The sequence below is a fragment of the Mesocricetus auratus genome, unplaced genomic scaffold (assembly GCF_017639785.1).
Source record: "Mesocricetus auratus isolate SY011 unplaced genomic scaffold, BCM_Maur_2.0 Super-Scaffold_100020, whole genome shotgun sequence".
NCBI lineage: Eukaryota > Metazoa > Chordata > Mammalia > Rodentia > Cricetidae > Mesocricetus > Mesocricetus auratus.
The window spans coordinates 16,438,682-16,459,968 of record NW_024429201.1 but is presented as its reverse complement, the minus strand read 5'-3'; the positions used below and the strand labels follow the sequence as shown (position 1 = coordinate 16,459,968).

At 44.3% G+C, this 21,287-nt stretch overlaps 1 protein-coding gene and 1 long non-coding RNA gene across 17 annotated transcripts in view; one reads left to right on the top strand and one right to left on the bottom strand.

Moving 5' to 3' along the window:
* Mast4 (microtubule associated serine/threonine kinase family member 4) overlaps positions 1–21,287 on the bottom strand; it is a 575,239-nt gene that overhangs the window by 6,283 nt on the left and 547,669 nt on the right. For 12 of the 16 annotated variants that reach the window (XM_040729116.1, XM_040729117.1, XM_040729118.1 and 9 more), the window contains 9 exons: positions 20,880–21,002; positions 20,567–20,679; positions 18,657–18,784; positions 18,181–18,416; positions 14,386–14,586; positions 11,610–11,839; positions 10,745–10,867; positions 2,677–2,813; positions 215–396 (listed from right to left, as the gene is read on the bottom strand). In XM_040729116.1, coding sequence (XP_040585050.1) covers positions 215–396; positions 2,677–2,813; positions 10,745–10,867; positions 11,610–11,839; positions 14,386–14,586; positions 18,181–18,416; positions 18,657–18,784; positions 20,567–20,679; positions 20,880–21,002 — 1,473 coding nt within the window. The remainder of the gene's footprint in view (positions 1–214; positions 397–2,676; positions 2,814–10,744; positions 10,868–11,609; positions 11,840–14,385; positions 14,587–18,180; positions 18,417–18,656; positions 18,785–20,566; positions 20,680–20,879; positions 21,003–21,287) is intronic. The other 4 variants (XM_040729119.1, XM_040729120.1, XM_040729121.1 and 1 more) reach the window with 1 other exon arrangement.
* LOC110339268 lies at positions 14,596–20,341 on the top strand. Its single transcript, XR_002381386.2, has 3 exons — positions 14,596–14,812; positions 19,374–19,414; positions 20,089–20,341. It is a non-coding gene; the product is annotated as an uncharacterized LOC110339268 (long non-coding RNA).

The window sequence follows — 21,287 nt, the reverse complement described above, 5'->3', positions numbered from 1 at the left end:
TTTCCTTTGCTGCAGGGAAGGCGTCTCGCACAAGCCTCCCGTAGCCCTATTACCCACTTCATTCTAACAGTCAGAACGGTCCCAAACTGTGTCCTCTCCAAGTGCTATCTGTCACATGCCAACCCAGCCTGGCTTCTTCATCCTTGCCTGGCTTCTGCCTTTCGACAGGCCCTCCTTTCCACGCTCTAGGGCTGTCTAGTCTAGAGCTACTCACCTGATGGGAAATCAGGAGTAGAGCGATAGCTGGGTGTTGGTGACCGTGGGGACAAGCTGTGAGTAGGGGACCCCGGGAGGCTCTCTCCAGATGACAGGGATCGGTTCAAGCAGGAGAAACTTCGGCTGGTGTGGAGTAAGGGAGAAGGCTGCTTGGCTAGCTTCTTGAAGAGAGATCTCCTCCTGAGCAGAGACAGGAGCAAAGGATCAGAATTTACTTTCTACAACCATCCTCATGATAGGAAGGCCCGTCACCAGCCCTACCTCTGTCACACAGAGACAGGACAGCCAACCTACAAAATGGTAGCATGCCACTTCCATACTGACAATTTTCTCAGGAGACTGACAGTGTGCGTGAAAACAGGAAAAATAGTAACAAAGTTATAAACTAGTAACTCCTTCACTGCTGAGTACATCCACGCCTTGTGCTACTGGCACGACTTAATCAAGATAAGAGCTTTCCTTCCAATGGCTGTTGTCTTGGATGGATACAGACGTGCTTTAAGGTGGGAGGTATAGAGCAGTGGCTCTTATTTGTGAAGGGCTGTTTGCTGTGCTTGATCTACTGTGGACTTGAAAATGTGCCCAACACAAGGTGTGCTGTGCCTTTACATGGAAAACACAGAACAAGGTGAAGTCCAGGCTTGTCATATCAGTGGAAAACAGATACAAATGTGCATTCAGGGTTAAAAGAGTTCATTATAGAAAAGTGTACAAATGCCCCATGGCTTATTGGTGCAGTAATTGTACATGGTTGTTTTACCAAAGAGGCCTAGGGATAGCACTGGTAGTTGTTGTAATGCTAAACACTAAAACGACTTTCCTCTATAACCTGAAGAAAGTGAAAACACGAAGTGCCCCCTCAGAGAAAACCCAGAGTGACCTAGAACTTGTCTAAAAGGGAAAGAAATGCATTTGGGATAAAAGGCCGAGAGAGGTGGTTCGGAAGTTAAGAGCACTGGCATCCAGGTTTGAGTCTCAGCACCCAGCTGATGGATCATGACCATGTCTAACTTCAGTTCCAGAGAACCTGACACCACCTTCTGGCTCTGTGGGCACCAGGCACACGCATGGCACATAGACATACATGCAGGCCCAACACCCACACACATAAGAAGTCAGGGAGTTCTACAAATTGTGAAGAAGCATCCCACTTCCCCCTGTCTCCTTCAACTCTCTTACCTGTTTGATTTGAAACCTGTTTCTCTTTCCATCTCTACAGTATACATAACTCTTTATAATATACATAACTCTCTATACGTCATGTGCTTCCAGAGCTATTTAAGTTTTTCTAGGCTTTGGGGCTTATCTGTTGATATGCAACTGTGAAAATGAGAAGCTGAGTCAGGAAGTGTAGGCCCACAATCCCAGTGCATTGGAGAGCTGAGACAGGAGGATTCCAAGTTCAAGGCTTGTCTAGGCTACAGAGTGAATATAAACAATGCTACAGAGTGAATTTAAGGCCAGCCTGGGAAACTGGGGTTCTGTCTCAGAACAAAACAATGACAAAAAATAAAAAGAGGATGGAGGATGTTGCTCAGTGGCAGAACACTTGCTTATGTGTATGAAGCTGGGCCCAACCCCCAGTTCTTAAGCGAAAGAACCCCAAAACATCACTATAGAATTAGTGCTAAGCTTATAAAAGTCACCTTCTACCTTCTGACACCATACACTGTCCCTCTCCTACTGGTTCTAAGATATCTAAAGCAAAAATATACCAGCCCCTACCAACCACCAATTTGAGTACTTAAGGGGCTCCTGCACCATTTGTTCTCTGCCTCAGCTGGGCTCTGTACTGTTTTTCTACATGATAACTGTTCTTCCTGGAGTTAATAAAGCACTTTGGCTAGACCACCTCTGTTACATTTCTATCCAAAAGTCTTAGCATGATGAACTCCCAGGTTAGGGTGAACAAAGGATCATGACTACGGCAGCTCAAAGGAGCCATCCCCAGACCAGAAAGAAATGCCCCTTCCCAGTGCACAAGCTCTCACAAGCTTTAGCCTATACGTACACCTTCCCATGCTTCACCTCATTAGACTTTAGTCAGACAACGCTCTCATTTCCAGACTGAAGTTATTTTGTGATATATGACATTTAAAAATGAGACAGCAAAAAAGACCTTCTTAGTCACTGCAGATTTCATGTGGAAAACATGCCTGCTGGTCAAGCCTATCAAATCCAACTGCCCTGAAATTGTGTCTAAAGGCTCAAACAATGACAAAGGGAAACAAAACCACAGGGGCAGAGCTGACGAGATGGTTCAGCAGGTGAAGGTGCTCAACACACCTTCAGTAACTCTTTCTGCTATCCACGTAATGCACTGAACTTTAATGTCTGCTGTGAACTGTGGTATAACATTTCTCATAGAGAAACACACCTTTCTCAAACAATCTGGATAAGGGACACATTTTCTCCCACACAGGTGGATATCAACCTTTCAAGAAGGCTGACCCAACCTACCTTTCTAGGCTTTCCTTCTTCTTAGACTTCTTGCTCCTTCTCACCATCCGGCTCTTGTAACTGTTCCTTCTGGCTGGTCCTGTTTTGATGGATGTGTTTTCAAACGGGGTAGTGGTGATTGACACCTTATTCCCACTCTATAAAAGAGATGAGGTGGTGTTAGAAGTGCTTGAAGAAGCAAGATCAGAACCAAGAGATTCAAAGGTAAGTAACAAGACAGGTGCATCGTGTAAGGGGCATCTTCCACTGCTAATAACCCCACAATGAACAAAGTCCTGATAATCTCAGTGGGGTGGAAGACAAAGTAACAAGTCGCTTCAGTGAGTGGGATGTGGGTGAGAGTCCACACATTTCACATACTTGAGGCAAATCCAAGCTCTAAATATTAGCAGGCTGCTTGCCCTACCAAGGCTTCTCATACACTGTGCTAGCTACCAGCAGAACCCACCATCTCCTAGAGCTCAGTAGAGGAGTAAATGAGAGTTTGCAAAGCCTTTAACACCGAGTGTGACACATGGAAAGGGCTCTATAAATAACATCTATCTTCATCCATATGTATTAAATATAAATGTGCCCAGTAGCTGTCTGGTCTTGCTTGATATATTTTCCTTCTTTCTCTGTTTCATGTTTTTCTTTGACCTAGAAATCATAGGGCGACAAAACTGAATGAGACTTTTATTTGTAATGATGTTAGAAGGTCTCTTTCTTATTGTCATAAAACCTGTCAGCTTGTAGGGCTAGGAAGTATGTGACAGCCCATAGGGAAAGCATTCTTTAACCAGGTCAGGCACAGAGACATAAGTCCTGTGGGTTTCTGTGTCCTTTCACTTCATCTTGGGATGGGGCTTGCTAGGCAGGCCCTGGTGATGGAGGTGAGCATGGGGTCAGCAGCCAGGCATAGGGATGCTGGGTCAGGTGGGCAGACACTCTGGCTCCTATAGCCTCTCCTGGAATGTCATAATAGCCAGGGGATAAATGCATTATCTCGAAGTCAGAGGTCGCTATGATAAAGTAGTATAAGAACAAAGGCGTTTTAAAAGGTCCTTGCCAGGAGGACACCCAGAAGGTAATTCCTAAGCCATACCAAACCATGGGAGGACAAGTGCTGTGGGAAAGGAGACTGGGAAAGCAAGTCTCAGCTTCGCCGATTTCCACCATTTTTTCCCGATTGGGAAATATCCCATACTATTGTTAAGAAGAAAATGGTAAAACAAAAAGAAAAACCACTGAACTCTCCACTCAGCTCCCAGTGATAATATTTTAATCCATTTCCTGCTGGGTTTTAATTGTTTTTGAGGAGGAGGGGAGAGAATCAGACCTAGGACCTAGTGCCTAGTGCCTGCAGAGTAAGCACTCTGTCATAAACTACAAAGCTACATCATTCCTAGCCATACTAGTCTTTCTTTGGGCATGTATAACTATACGTACATCTTATAAACTATTTTAATGTTAGACTTGTAGCTTTCTATTTTCCATTTCACATATCTAAAAGCCTCTCATCATTAAATAATCTCTAAGGACATGCTTTGTATTGGGTGCCTACTGATATCTCCCACTGCTACTCTTGATGGTCCATTAGTTATTTATATTTCTTTAGAGCAGTTCTCAACCTTCCTAATGCTGTGACCCTTTAATACTGTTCCTCATGTTGCGGTGACCCCTCAGCCATAAAATTATTTCACTGCTACTTCATAATTGTAACTTTGCTAGTGTTATGGATTGTAAGGTAAATATCTGATATGTGACCCTGTAAAAGTACTGGGTTACCCTGGGAGTCGCGACCCACAGGCTGAGAACCATTGCCCCACAGACCACTTTCTTCACGTTTTATCCCTAGTTTGGTATTGAAAAGACAACGTTTCATTATTGCCTTCACAGCTGTTTAACATATCATTTTAGAAGTATAATCTCACACCTAATAATAGAATTGCTGAAAACATTTTAAGCAGAGGAGTTTGAATGCCCACAGAATGATAAGTTATGTGTCTTACAAGCAAATGTAGAACTCTTAAATTTTACATTTACTTTAATGGTAGAGGTTGGTATTCTAGCCTTTCAAATGGAAAATTCCCTGGTGAAGATTTTTGGAAGGAGGTGTTCATAAGCTGTGATCCTATGACGACACCGGATTTTCTCTGCATTATGCATCCCTCAAACAGCTCGGGTGCATCTTTCCCTGGTGTCACGATCGCCAGGGCGGTCTTATCCTATCAGCTACTGGTCTGTTCAAGTGCATCTCAGCATTGCCTTTCTTTTTCTTAAAGCAGAGTCTCACATTGCAGTTCAGGCTGGCCCGGAACTCACACTGTAGCCCAAGCTGGCCTCAAACTTGTGGCAGTCCTTCCTCTTCAGCCTCCAGGGGGCTGGGACTTTTATACCTTTTCAGGAGGCTAACAATGCCACCTGGTGTTTTTGAAACACAATTTAGTTTCAAAGCCATTTCCACATATAATATTTATTTTTAAAACCAAGAGCTAAGGGTTGGGTCACTACCCATGAGGTGAGAAAGGACTGTCAACCTAGGATTTTGGATAACGACAACAGTTTCAAGGACCTAAGCGTCACAGTGGTAAGTGAAACCGTCAAAGCCACTCTGTCCCTCATCCCCCAGTGCTCCTCCTTCCCACTCTGCTCCATGTGGGCAGCAGGTGTCTGGTCCCCTGTACCTCTCCAGTGTCTGGCAGAGAGAGAGAGCTTGGCTTGCGTTCATCACAGCAAAACAGTCACGTGACATGTGGGGCATGCTCAGAGTGAGGCATAAACATGATAAAATTGTATAAGATAAATATAATACAAATTGTGACTGTTTCCCCTTTAGAAAATACAGAGGAGCAGGACTTGCTGACTCAGCACAATGTAAGGCTCTGAATATAATAAATGCCTCCTTCAACAGAAACTAAACCTCCTTTTTCTTTTCCTACGTACAACTTTTCAAAAGGCAATTCATTTGACTGATGTGCATACACCAAAGGCAGGCCCTCTAATAAGAAATACACAAGATGCGATGCATTGCATAAATATTAGTCAGAAACATCAAGAGAAATGGTAAATGGGGGAAAAAATGGGTGCTATTTGTGAAGCCTGCCACCTGGTGGATCCGCCTAGCCACAGCAAGAGCTCTATGAGCTACAGCAACCTGATGAATGAGGGACCTCTTAGAGAAAGTGAATGCTGTCTGTAAAAACAATAGCATCAGAAACAAAGCAAGCAAACTGCTGGATGTCCAGCTAATTCACTTTTACCTGAAACAGTGGGAGGGAAATGATTTTAAGATGGCTGCAATGAGTACAACAGCTCAAAGTCAGGCTATCAAGGTCTCCATCTGGCTTTGCCAGTTTATTAGTTGGCCTCAGGGTAATCCACTGAGGATCACCGTTTCAGTCTGATGATCTTTCTGCGTCCTTTGTGTCAGGGGTCCTGACTCTCCTCCTCCGTCCTAGCTCCAGCCTGTCTGCACACCTTACCCCTATATGAACCACTAGGCTCGCTGGGTTCTTCCTGAGACCTGAGACCCACCCACCCACTTCCCATTTACACCTCTACTCATGTAGCCTAGCCTCGCCTGAATCTACTTGTCCATGCACTAAATCTCCGGCCATCTTTCAGGCCTGCACAGATTAACCCCCACTTCTCTTGTGCTCTTTCGGCTGGTGGAGGGCCATCTTCCTTTCTTCTGAGCTTCTGCCATGTTTGCAGTCTGCTCCTTATGCTTAGCACTCTGATTAAAGGCCGGTGTTGCCACTGCTTCCTGCTGTGAGCATTACACTCTAAGGTACTGGTAATTAGATGCATGTGTTGGAGCAGTATGTGGTAGGCGTTGAGAGCACAGCCTTTGAATCACACTGCCTGGATAGAAGCCCTCCTCCTAGCAGATGGTTGTGGCTGCCTTGTTCAAGTCTCTCTACTTTGGGTTTTGTATCTGGAAAGTGGGGACACTTCTATTTATAGTATCTACTTCAGAATAGCTGAGGGTTACATGGGTTTGTATAAAACACAGCAGAACCTGGCAGGTGCCAAGTACTCTTGCTTCGTTAGCTATGTGTGTGTATGTGTGTTAGTGTTGTGTAGGAGCATGTGTATGTGGCAGGGAGGTGTAACCATGTGAGGTCAGAAGCCAACCTTGGATAGTTTTACTGTTGGTGCTGTCTACTTTGCTTTTTGATGCAAGATCTGGAAATTCTCATAGTAGAATGACCTGACTGGCCAGCGAAACCAGAGGTCTTCCTGTCTCTGCTTCCCCGGTGGTGAGACTACAAGTACCACTGTACCCAGATCCCCATGTTTCTGTGGGCTGTGACCCATTTGTGAGTCATATATCAGATATTTACATTAAGACTCATAACAGTAGCAACATTACAGTTTGGAAGTAGCAACGAAATAATATTATGGTAAGAGGGTCACAGCATTAGGGAAGGTTGAGAACCACTGTTCTAGAGGTCCAAACTCAAGTCCCCGTGCTTGCTAGGAAAGTACGTTACAAACTGAACTATAACCTCAGCTCCCTATTATCTATACTCATGTGTTGTTTTTGTTTTTACACGACTCTCATAGCATTTAGCCCACAGCTCTGAGTATATCAGTGTCTTAGCAGATATGGGGGGGATGACAGTCACGCCATTTGGTTGTCCCTGCTTCAAAATTGAGAAGCTTCCCATTGTTCATGGGAAAAAAGTTTCTGAACCAAGTGCTGGTAAGGGCTAGAGATTCTCTGATGTACCAGGAATTTAAACAAAGCAATCTGGTTAAATGGAAAGTTTCCGAATTGTAGAAAGCCTGATATGTTATCATTTGAGCAAGGGCTGTAACTAGGACAATATGGTCTCCATCTACGACTGAAGGGTAAAGAAAGACCATGAAGACCTTTTAGAAATATTTATGCTGTTCTGTCGTCCAGGTCTTGAAGGGAAGGTATAAGGAAACTGAACGGTGGCCATATCATCCACTCATCCTATCCCACGAGTCTACTCTACTGACTACTGTTGGACCAGTCTCCCTGTCCATGTAAGCTGCCAAACTTCCACAGCAGGTCTCCTATGAAGCTATAGGGGCAAATGAGAGCAAACTTGCAGCAACAGAATGTAGAAAATTCTTTCAGTGTCCTCAGTGCAAAAGATATACGTAGTTTATGTGATTACACGGTCCTACAAATGATCTTTCCATTGTTTTCTGAGGATACCACCAGATGCTGTAGATGCTTAGTATATATAACAGATCATGGAAATAACATCCAAGAATACTAAACAGAGCTGCCACCCTGATGTGAAGTCAGTCACAGTACCTAGGAGCTCATGGCTGAGGCTAGTCACTTGACGCTCTTTGTTCACGAATTGCTGGTTAAATTTGGAAGAAAGCTACGTGATTACACAGTTCACTGGGACGATAATTAAATCCCTTGTATCCTCTTTGTTTCATTACACTAGTCACTGCTCTTGAGTGCTTCCTTTCTGCGCAGAGGCAGGATCTGCTGCTTGGATGGGTGACAGAGCACACTGCAGCTTCAGAGGGTGCCATGGCACGCCACACTCCACCATGCTTACGCTCTTTCGGTGGCCCACAGTGACTGCACCCAGTGATGGAGCCGTAGGTTCTAGAAGGTGACCATACACTAAAATTTCACACAAGGGACTAGCTGATTCAAAAAAGACATTTCTAAAAGCCTTTGGAGGGAGGGTAACATATCCAATTTCACAGAATCAAGAAGAGAGATTTGGAGATCCAAAATTACATTAAGATCCAAAATAAATTCAGCTTAGTTTTTCTTCTTCCATAAACATCTGTATGCTATGAACACAGGCTGAGGAAGGAGGTATTTTGTACATAGCATACTACTGTTATTAAGAATGTATGATATATATTACTTTGCAATTATTTTTTCTTATCAATTTGACAAAAACTCCGGTAATGTAGGAAGAAGAAGCCTCAACTGAGAAAATGCCCCCGTCCGATTGGCTTGTGGGAGGGCAGAGCCTAGTTGGGCAGTCCCACTTGTGGGAGGATGCTCTTGGGCCATGCACGAATGACGGCTGAGGAAGCCATGAAGGACAGGTCAGTGAGCAGTCTTCCTCCATGGCCTGAGGTGCAGTGCCTGACTCCAGGTCCCTGACTTTACATGATGCACTGTAAGCTCAAAGCCGAAAGAAACATTTTCACCCCAAGTAGCTTTTGAGGGTCTTCATCACAGCAATAGGAAAGCAAACTAAGACAATTCCCATTTAAACTCCTTTAGCTTAAAAAAAAAATCATTGCTCTAAGGCGCCACCTGGATGAATGGCAGCTGAGAGAATTATTCTCCGGGGCCAGGGAACTTTGGTAGTAGTGAGCTGCTTCCAGCAGTCTCCATAAAACTGAATGACTCACTGGATATAGGAGAAAAGTTCTACTGTCATTCCAGGCTCCAATCCACAAAACAGGGGACCACAGGAGCAAAGACTGGGGGTGAAGTGCCTATTGAGACTCCACAATCTGTTGTTTTTTTTTTTTTTCTTGACTTTGTGGTCTAAGAAAGTTTTAGGTGGCTTTCACACCCAGGATCTCAAAGTCAGGGTTTCTATTCAGCCTCCCATCTCTGGGATGCTTGACTGGGGATGTTGTCCCGCCCTTGTTAGAGGATTTAAAAGGATGGATTGCTGCATCAAACTGACATAGTTGGACCAGAAGTAGCTATGTGGGCCTGTCCTCCCATTGTCACACTGGACATAACAGGAGGATGCTGTAGTTCATTTTAACTCTATAAACCTCCTGAGCCCTAAACCCAGGGCCAGTGTTTTAATTAATACTGTGAATTGGTCAAGAGCAGTAACTTTTTATCTACTAGCTCACCCTGGACCTTAGGGCACATAGACTATTGCTTCTGGACCCTGGACCAGACTGTAAATAGTGCGAGTCTAGAGGAGGGCAGGGACAGCAGGAGGAAATGCATTTACATGCACCCGGTTTGGAAAGACTTGCACACCCACTCTCCTGCTAGTGCCTTCAAATTCCTCATTTTCTTTCAAGTTCCACATCAGTGTCACTCCCCTGGCACGCCTCTCTCTACTCTTAGAATGTTCTCTCCAACAGCACAATGTTCCTCTCTATGCTCAGCCTGGGATAATTAAGTTGTTTTTCTCACAAACACGTCCTGTACTTTCTGAGAGCAAAGAGCATCCCTTAGTCCCTGTATCAACAATATTTATGAGGTCTCAAATGTTATTTAAACTATGCATAGGGGTTTAACGTTGTATACATTTATCCTCTGTCTCCCTAATGATTTTTTTTTTGATGTTCAAATCTTTCTGGCTGGTCAAAAAAACGTGTAAGGAAGGGACTATGATTCTCATCTCAGATAAAGCGGCCTTTTCCAGAGAAAATTTAAAAAGCAAATTCAAGTTCAGTTAATTTTGTATCTTGGAGTTTGTCTTCTGGTGGTAGCGCAGAGCTAATCAAGACTCTCAGAAGACCTTGGAGAAATGTGCACACTGCTCTCCATTTATATTCCTACTCTTTGGGATCTGATGCCACAGGCTCTATTCGATGTTCCTTTTTAAGTAAGAACTGATCCCCACAGAAACGTAACTTAGATTTGCGTGTGAGTGGGGGAGGAGCCTGGTGACTGCTAGGGCCATTCTTCCACTTATCATTTAGAGTACATGTAAATACATCGAAAGTTCTGTCTTTAAGCAGAGTGCCAGCCCTTAAACAAAACCTTTAGATCCGCCTTCACAGTTAGACAGTATTTTGTCTCCTCCTACACTAGAATAACGTCTTCCGAGGGTTACCCGTAGAACTGGTGGTTCCCACATGGACTCTACTATGTGTGGTGTATAAACAAAGAGAATTCGTGTTCTTTGAGATTGGTAGTGAGAAGCAAATGCAGGTAATAAGAGTTCAGGTTCAAGGCCACCTTCCACAGCACGGAACCAGAGAGCTCTTAATAGCTTGGCCTCCTATCAGACTTGAGTACTACATTCGGTCCCTCCCACTGGTTGAAACTGACTCCAGGCCACACCACAGATAACCTGATGTCACCATGCTGATTCCTTGGGATTACCTACTGCCTCTACATGGCCAGAACATGGGAAAACAGTACCTTCAGCAGAAGCTCGATGACTTCTGTGTGGACGAGTCCATGCACCGGCTCTCCATTGATGTGTGTGATCAGATCCCCAGCCTTCAGTCCTGCCTGGTGTGCCGGACTTCCTTCTTCTACATTCTACAGTTCAAGAGGAGAGTGCATATTTGTAAGCAAACAAATGACAACCCCAACATCTATTGTTTCTTCTGTCAGGAGATTCTGAGTCACCTTGTGCATAGTCCTAAGAACTAACAGGAACTACAAAAAGGCATGGCTCCCGCTCCAATATTGTTCTAAAACAGGGTAATTCCCATGTTTCCTTAAAACTCCTTCAAGTGAGCAGGATTATGATTTTTGAAAAGTAAAGGTAGGGGAAAAAAAGAAGAAATGTAAAGGAAAGGGCTAGAGAGATGGCCCCCCCAGTTAAGAGCATGACTCCTATGGAGGATCTGAGTTTGGTTCCCAGATCCCCTGGCAGGTAGTTCACAATCGCCTCTTAACTCCAGCTCTGGGGTAGCTAAGGCCTTTGACCCCTGGATGCATTTATACTCAGAATACTGTAATTAAAAATAAAATAACCTGTTGTTTTAAGGCAATAAAGGGTTATAAAGAACATAAAGGGTCTCTATGTTCACCAGATTGGTACATAAGAATGGGCAAGCAGTTACAGAAAGGGGGCAGAGTTAAGAAAACTGACTAGTTGGAGATACACCCAATTCCACCACAGAAATACAGCAAAGAACACCAAAAGGAAAAGAAAGTGGGTTCCACGTTCCACAGACACAGACAACACGCCAGCTTCTACTGCGCTTTAGTCCACAGGTGCACACTCTGTGCTGGTTGGAAAGGCAAACGGACAAGAATGAAGCTTTGCTCTTACCCAGACGATGTGGTGCACCGTGTAGATGTCACTGTCTCCCACATACACACGGATGGCTCGGATGGTAAATCCATAGTTCTTCCCCAAACTGTGGATCACAATGGGCTGGTGGGGACTGGCAGAGGCTGCTGAAGAATCCCGGCTGGGAGAGGAATCCCGTGAGGAAGAAGGGTCTGAAGACAGGGAGTGCGGGGACATAGGACTTCCCAATGGAGACACAGCAAACATATCTGCAACAAAGAAGCCTGCATCAAAGGGCAGCCGGGGCATAGCCACCCTTCCCTTGGGGAGCCCACAGGAAGACAAAAAGTGGTCATAAAACAAATTTCCCTGTTTCCAATGGCAAAGGAAGAACTCCACAGGAAATGCTTGTGCTGGTAACTGGTATGGGTGCAAAACTCAAGCCCACTGAGTACATAAAAAGGATTTCTTGTTTAATGTTTCAAAAAATATTCTAAAATTAAGAATTTTTAGTTTTTCTATACAGAGTTTTCTGGTTGTGGATTCTTAAGATTATTTCAGTGAACTAAATCCTTTACAGATGCATGCATTCATAGTGTTTTGTTTTTGTTTTTTGTTTTTTACAAGCGAAGACTAAGTATATTTAAGTATATATAAGGAGATACACTCTTCTCCAAATCTTACACCAAGCAATTTAACCTGATTCTCCAAACGCACAAGGCAGGAAAACAGTGATCAACCACCAGCTGCTTTTGGCAATGTTGCTGAGCTAGGACTTATTAACACATTTAATTGAGAAACTTAACTACAAAAGAATGACTGCGGTTGTAACTGCTCCTCTTCACACAGCGGCTTCAAAGAATGATGTTTCTTCAAGGGTAAGGAAGGTCACATACATGTTAAGAGCAAAGCTGCTCATGTCCCTGAGTGCCTTCTCTGCTCTGTTTCAGAAGCAAACTTCTGCTTTTGAGCATTTATATTCTCCAGGGCTCAGAAACTGAAACCTTACCCCCAAGGTAATGGTATTTGGAGGAACGTCTGGAAAATAATTAGCTAACGAGGACTCTGTCTCTGGTGATGGGGTTAGTGTGTTTCTGGAAGAGGCCTGAGAGCCTTTAAGAGATGCCATCTATGTAGAACCGGACACCTGAGGCCTTGACTGGGCATCTTTGCCTGTACAGCCATGAACAATAGATTCTTATTACCTGAGCATAAGGTATTATATTATAGCAGCCAGAGCAAACTGAGATGTAAGCTCACTGTTCCATATGAATACATGTGGATCCTAACTAGTCATGACACTGTGTGTGTGTGTGTGTGTGTGTGTGTGTGTGTGTGTTCTGAGAAGACATAAGCATCTACAAAGCATGCTGAGATTTGAATGTGGACTTGGTTGGAACAAGGCAATAAGGTGCTACTGGAGACTGAGAGGGACAGGGAAGACCTAATGTGGTCACAGTAAGATGAAAGCATTTACTAGATGCACTCTAAGTCTTCAGTCATCCACACAAGAGTAAAGCTACATAGATTACTGTGAGTGTTCTTTGACTCTGACTTTATGTGGAATACTGATTCTCTTTACTGACTCCCTTATCCAAAGGTCAGGTAAGAAGAGGTCATCATTGGATGGGGACCTTCATGGCATGTGAGTGGGGGACAGATCAGACACTCGAGACTCAAACTGTGGGAAGGTCAGGATCCCTCTTCTTGGCCACATGGTGGTCTCCCTTTCCTCTACAAATTGTGTAGCTTCCCTCTTTTTCCAAAGAACATGCTACTTTACCTGCTTGTACAGATGGACTAGGCTGCAATGAACTGCCCTTCCTTGTTGCACATGGGCACTGGGGCCACCGTTGAAGTATGCATGGCCATACAGACAACAGAGATAGGATATTGCCCTGTGGGGCTCAATGGGATGTTTCCTAGCAAAGGAATTTGCATTATGCTTTTAAGAGCATTTGCTTATATCAATTTTTGCACAAATATGAGGTATAAAATAGTAAGTAATCTCTTTTATACATAGTTTGAATTCTTTCCAATACATGTCACCTATAAAAGAATTCAGTTTCCAGTTCTACTCTGTCTCTCACTGAGTGATGGCATGACCACCCGTGTATATATTTCATCTCTGCCAGGGAAAACTATAGACTTGCAGATCAGTAGATGCAAAACCAAGTCATAGGAAAAACATAGAAATCCAACAAAACCATAATTAAGTATGGTTTTTCCAAAACGGCATAGATTAATTTGCCTTCTAGCTGGAGAAAGTGAAGCTCAGTCCACAAGATTGGGGAAATATCTTATTTCAGTGCCTCCTGTGAAGAAATTCTCTGCCATGTCCAGGAATGCAAAGCTTACATTCTGTGTCTGTTTTCTCATTAATTAGATGATGCAACGCATACCTAGCTTTCCAACACGCGAGCTGTAAACAGCTCTGTGAGGCACACACACACACAGCACGTGGTCTACAGTAGAATTATCCCTGGGAGGGAAATTCATTATTTAGCTCATGGGGGAGAAGAAAGGCTTTAAGAAAACAAATGAAATCCGCCTTCATAAGAAGGAAACTTCTCTCTTCTGATCCTCAGATACAGAAGGTAAACTGAGACACATATGTACATGCTCTCTGGGTGCCCCTGAGTTCCTGGAGGGGAAATTCACAGGCGTGTTAGGCAGAAGCTCTTGGGAGCTGTCCTCTGATCCCCCCATGGTTGCCTCATGCACTCTTGCATTTCAATCTGCATTCCAGGTTGGGGGAGAAGGGGGAAGCACATGCACAAATCACACAATTTCATGCGAGTTGACGTCTCTCTACCTCCTGGGATCATGAGGGACAGAGCACTGGCAGAGAGGGACTTTGTGACTTTCCCCGAAATTTTCTTTTTCTCTGTGCTTTCTAATCGCTGCCGAGCCATGTGAGAAGTGGGTTCACTGGATGGCTTTGAGGTGTTATCTGCACTGTCCACACACTCGCTTCGCCCATTTATCTGATCCAAGTGCTCTGAAAAACTGCCAACTGTACAAAGAAGAAGCAATAAACACATTCAGGGAAAGTTAGGACAGGAGAAGTGGAGACGGGAACAGAGAGAAGAGGGTGGGCTGACACTGGAAGGTTTTTCCACATGGTGCCCAGGTCCAAACGTGCCAGGCTGAGTGTGGAAAACAACCGGCTTGAGAGCCATGCTGTGGAGAACAAAGAGATAGAGGGGCTATTTGTTCAGGCTTCACTCTCCTGTACACAGGTAAGTTCTTAATTATCCCACTTAATCAGGAGAATAGCTTTCTATAATCTACATTTCAGAACCCTCTGAGAGTCTCCTCCTATAGGCCTTCAAGGAGACAATCTTATAAACCCACAGACTTCCCCCTCATACTGATACTAGGGATTATCATGAATGCTGCCATTGTGACACAGGGACACCATTTAATCACTATGTAGACCATGTCTGTGTCAGCTCCTCTCGACTTCCCAAGATAGCACGGACCCAGGTATGTATGCCATAGAAAGAATCACAATGTCCCTTCATCCCTTCCACTCCTGTTTTCACTCCAAGCCCTTGGTTAAGTTTCAAAGGACAAGACACAAGACACCACTCACCACATTACTTAGTTGCAAACTCCATCTTCCCAGCTTTCAGCCTAGACTGTGTCATGCGCTGGTCCTCCCAACATCATCCTCTATTCCTTCTAAGACACACCTCTCTCTGAAGTTGATTAACCTCTAATGTACAGTGGGGCTACTCTTGAGTTAAAACATAGGACTTTCCATAAGAATAGAAACATGTAGGAGGGTGGTGAGATGAGGCACCCCCTTAGAGACAGACTGAGCAGCGACTCACATCACTCTTTATTTGTCAAGCTACAAGTCTTCTGGTTTAAAATCACCAATCACACTTTAACATTTCTGTACAGACCTTACAAATATCGCAAATTCTATGCATTCCAGATACAACATAAAATTCTATATCCTAGGCCTCCTGTGTGCAAAACTCATTAATGCTATTGTCATAGAGCTATAAAGCATGCATGTTATGTAATACCACTGCAAATGATTTTTTGAATCACTAGCCAACTCATATTAAAATGCTGACCACACAGCATTCTCTGTGTGGAAAAGAGTTGGTCTAAATGACACATACCCCACTCAACTGCACAGATTTTATCTGGCCCTAGTTTGTGGAGGGAATACACCTTTTGGTCTGTCTAAGGGGAGTCCCGGAATATGAAACAGGTAGACATAGATACAGCATACTTTATAGCTGCCCGCTGTGCTGTGCAAGCAAGACAGGTTCTTGGCCTTCTACATAACACCTACTGGACCACTGGAATACGGAAATCCTAAGGCAGATATCAAAGGACTTTCACTTCTTGGGAAGCACACACTCATCAACTAGTACATTTACTCTGCTCCCTCAAAGAAAGATGTTGCTTAGAGGACTTTATCAAAGCTGTTTCACCAGCCAGACATTTCTCTCAACTGAAGCTCAGCCCCAGATGAGTCACTTCCTTTCTGAGTGGGTTCAGGTGGGAGGAGTGAAAAGGGAAGGGTGCAAACAAAAAGTGGTGTCTTTTTACAATGAGTAATTTGCTGGGAGCTTGAGCATCGCAGCTATGATTCCACAAGGGCTCAAGTCAATGCAGTCAAGGAGAACAGCAAAACAGACACCAACTTGTGCTTTCCCAAATGTCAGGATGGATGCACAATATTTTCTTCTCTTATCCCTCCCGCTTCCTTCCCCAACCTCATTTTACAGCACTGCGCCTCCTTCTACCAAAGGCAGGTAATGTCACCTTGACGTTCTCTAAATGTCAAGAGTTCCTTCCTTTTGATGGTGGGGCAATGTAAACTTCAACAAATTTAATTTTACTGCAGCCATGCTTTTCAGGCTCCTTAATTACCTTTGGCTGCAAGCAAATCTACTCTCATCTCTCTATTCTGTGCAGCCCCCAAGGTCTTTGATTATTTTTTAGTATGTGTATGGGGGAGACGGGGTGAGAAAAGGTGGGTTGACACTATTAATCAAAATGCATAGCAGAACCTCGGCAGATATTTTTAATTATGAAAGTAATCAATCAAGTACTTAGACATTACTCCTCCCCACCCCCTTCACCTAGTGAGTAGCTCAGGATACTGAGATATTGAAGACAAGAACTTTTACATGGAAGTTGAGTAGACTCTATATTCATGGGAAGGCAACAAGGAACCAGACAGAGACCCCTATAACCAGTAATATAAAATACTGAGCCCCTATATTTGGTAATAGTAATATAGTAAGAGACACATGGCCAGGAGGCTTAGAGTAATAAGATGTCTCTGTACTATTTTTACAGTGCTTTTATCTTGACTTCATAGTTAGAGTAAATGGGATTGCCCAGCCCAGAAACAGAACTGAGGTGTAAAAAGAGAAAAAGAAAACCCAGTATTAGTTTCCCAGGTCAACTATAAGCATGTATGAAGTTCCATAGATCCAAACATTTTGGGGAGGCTGAAATTTAATCTGAAAGATTTTTAAAAATGTGTTTAAATAAATAAATAAATAAACCTTTGACTAAACGCATTCAGTTTAAAAATGTTGATGGAAACTCTTAGAATCATTTATGCTTATTAGTATAGCATATTGAATATGGCATAATGAAAACATTACAGCAACTATAAGTCAGAGTCATCTTTTGATTAAAATAAAAGCATAAATTTGCCTTGCTTTGCAGAAGGATCAGCCTTCATAAACCAAATGATATCATAAACACACCTAAGTGGCATGCTCTAAGGGAAGTAAGTTGAAATCTGGTCCTGTAAGGAAAACCCCTCCCCGGTTCAGGGTCAGGAAGCAGTGACACAATATTAAGGACTTTAAAGACTTTTGAAGGTAACGTTCCTGCTGACTGGAAACTTATTCCACACAAAGGTACACAAGGACTGCCAAACAGAAGCCCAGACACTGAACTTCACCCCAGCAAGCTGCAAACTTCAGGAATGTAGGGACTCTGTTTGCCAGAGACTGGCAAGTGTCAATTACTTGCAGAGGTGGTGTTTTCGAGGGGGAGACCTGGTGGGATTTCTCACTCCCCTCACAGGTGTCCTGTGAACCCCACTGTATATGTACTTTGCTGCAGTCAGTGTGAGGTTAGTTGCCAGGGACTGGTACCACAAGGTATGTCTGGCTACATGTCCCAGCAACAGGATCTATCTCCTTCAAAGACACTACCAAGGAGCTCGGGGCCGGAGGGAAAGCTAGCTTCACGCTTGGTCTTACTGGAGCCATTTTCAAAGGAAAGCCTGATGGTTGGTCTGTGTGACATTGTCCCTCTTTCTAAGTTGGATGCAGTTCTACAATGTCTGCCTGCCACCGGAGGAGCCCACTGAAGCTGGCAGTGTAAGTGCCCTCAAGGTGAAGCCAAGTCCACCTGCTGTATGGTTTGGCACTGAGGATGCAGCTGACACAGCTGACTTCAGTTCTTAGGAGCTTGTCCCTAGAGAAGTGTGGTCACAGGGGAAGTCTAGGAGGAGAGAGACACCGAGGGTCTGGTTGGGTAAGGCCTGGGACTCCGTGTTCTTAGAGCCCCCTGCACAGCATGGCACCTGGGCAGAGCAGGCACTGCCCCCACTTACCCGACAGTGTGGAGCTGCTGATGGTGCTGGCTGGCGTGGTGACCTCGGGCTCCTCCTGAGCACACTCCTCAGGAGGGAGGACTGGTTTCTCCGGCTCCTCTCTGGGGTCTGCAGAGCAAGGGACAGCTTCATCTTGGTCTCCCTCTACTGAGATAGCCAGTTTAGGAAGCAGGCCAGAACTGAGTTTGCATCTGTTGCTTTCAGTGTCTGAAGAGTTGGATGTCGACAACTGTTGCCTTAATTAAAAACAAGAACAAGTCACACATACAGCCCAGGAAACCACTAAGGGCAAAGGCTTGAGGAAACCAGGCAAAGCAATGTGTGTCTAGGGCAATGGCTCTGATGGTATGCACCCAGTGTCAGCTCAAGCAGGGACACAGGAGGAATAACGTGTCTGAGATCTACTGGACTGGGAACTCTGGAGGCAGGTCTGGGATGCATGGCTTATTTGGGCCCCGGGGAGGCATCTCACGCACATCTCTGAGTATTCGGAGCTCCAGCTGAGCGTCTCTGTGGATGGCAGGGTTGTGCTTTTGGTTTTTTCCTCGGTATCTTCTTTGTCCTCTCCTGAATTTGGAGTCATTCGGTCTATACTGCTGAACACCTGAGAGGCAAAGACCATTGCTTAGGAACTGCATCTAAAAGGAGCTTGTCAGAAAGAGCCCAAGTCTCAGGGGAAAAAAAGCTAAAAACCCTGAGTACACAATTAAAGTGTGACCTGGGGAAACGTGTGTGGGAAACCCTGGCAACGTTGTGAGATGCCACAAGAGATAAGGGTCGAGGTAAGGATACATATTCTTTTCGAGTGCAAAGTTGAACTGACACTCTACTTTCGCCATATCTCATGGGCTCTGTATCTGCGAAGAAAAAAATCACAGATGGACTCGGGTTTCTAGGTTTCAGGATCAATGCAGATCTCAGAGTGCTTTTATGCTCAAGATGTAACCAGGAAGAGAAAAATAATTCAGACCAACCGTGTCTGATGGCCACGAGTCTGGAGCAGAAAGGGGAGGAGCAAACTGAAATTGACAACTGGTTTTAGTACTTGGAGTGGGTGGGTTCTGTGGAAGGAGAAAGGTAACAAGCAGGTGTACTTGCTTGACCTATAATTCAGACAGCAGCTGGTACGGGAGGCTATCACTTAGGCAAACAGGTCTCTTGTAGCCCATTTCTGAGTCTCTACTCTCTCACAGGAAATCCAGGAGGGAAATGAGAGTATGGAGAGCCCAGTATGGTGAGTACACCCAGTTGTTATCCTCCAGCTCTTTACTGTTCTCATGGAAATGGGCTGAGGGCCAAGTACTATCTATAGCATTAGAAAAGGGTTAGGTTAAAGAACGGACACTGGATAAATGAAATACCTTCCCAAGTAAAGAGGCAAACTGTATAAGGTGGGTTCTGAGAGGCAAGGAGATGGCTATGTTGTTAGTACCCATTGAATGGACTTAAACTTGCTTCAGGACATACTTGCCACAAGTCTCCAGGGAAATCCCTAGCCCTAAGTTGTTCCTATAAACAGAGAGGGGTAGCACAGGTTGATTTGCAGATGCATTCTGGGTAATCACTTAGGAAAATGTACAGAGCACTTTAAAATCATGAATCGCTATAGAATTCCTAAATAACAATCATGCAAAATGCCATAGCAACCACAAATATGCAGCAACCGAAAATAGCAGAAGGGAGGTAGGGTGCCCTCTGGGCTCATTTCCATTTTGCTGGGGTTCCCACCCTACTTGAAAACATTAGTTTTATTTTCAAATCTTACCTGAACTTATCGAAAGGCATTTTTCTTAAGAATCAATTTTATTACCTGATGCCATTTCTAAAATTCTAGAGCAGTCTGCTACTGCCTTTTTAATATAGCTTATAACCTTTATTAATTACTGACAATTCTTTCTTATCCCATAGCCAACTGTCTCCATGTACCCTGGCCCATGTCAAGAGCTGAACGTTACTCCCGTGTTGTGCTCTGTCAGACTGAGTGACATCTCGCCACACCTCAAAGCCTTCGGTCTTTCTTAAGTGCGGTGAGGCTTCCCCTAGCTCTTAGCTAGACCTTAATGCAGACAAGCAAGTTCATCAGATGGCAACTGTCATGACAACACAGCAATCCAACCTTTTCCAGTCTTTGCCTCAAAATAAAAGCAAACAGTAACAGCAAGCTCCCAGAGTCGGACCTTAATTTCTAGAGACACACAGTTATGTCTACAGGTGAGAAATCTCCGCTCATCAAGAAAATTTGACCTCCATTTGACCGGGAGGGAGTTTAAGTGTTTGAAATCTCACACCCCACAAAAGGGCAGATGCGTTCAGAGTCTAGTCCAGCCGAGCTGGGCGCCAGCCACTGGAGGTCCAGATTCTGCATGCGCATGCTCGCCTCACGTACTTTTGAAAACCTGTGTGAGCAGGAGGAGAACTGCCGTATCTCCACAGTGAAGTCCTCATCGTTGGTGTCATCTTCCTCCTCCGTTTCCATGTGATGATACTTCTCTGACCGAGCTGCAGAGCAATGTTTTAGGATAGTCAGGTTACTCAGAGAGTTCCAGTGTTTAACAGAGACCACTTCAATAGGAGTTATCTGGAGCAAAGCAACATTGCGTTTTCTAGAATTTGTGGGCATGAGATCGGAAAGCTCAGAGTTGGAGATGAAATGTTTTGAAATCGAGTAAAGGCCAAGGGATGTCAGATAATGCACATACTATCAAAATAACTTGTGTCATCCTCCGATTCCAGTTGGGGAATAAATTCCGCCTTCTGTCTCAGCAAACTGTTCCAGTCCAGGGAGCGGAAGAAGCGATGCTGCTTCACTTCGTAGGCGCCACCTGGAAGGGAGCAGAGCAAGGCAGACATGGGAGGCTGCGCCTTCCTCCGAGCAAAAGGAAGCCCCAAGCCTTACAAAACATTTAAAATATTTATTAGCAGAGAAATAAAGCAGCCATGGAATCCATACCTCCCACCCCCTTCTACAACCAAAACTTGAAAAAAAATTCCTATAATTTATCAGCAGGAAATCTGATTTTGCTAACAGCAGTTGCTACAGCACAGCTTTTCTCTGTTAGTTTTTCTACGACTTTTCCATTTTTCAAAGGTTAATGACATGGCCACTT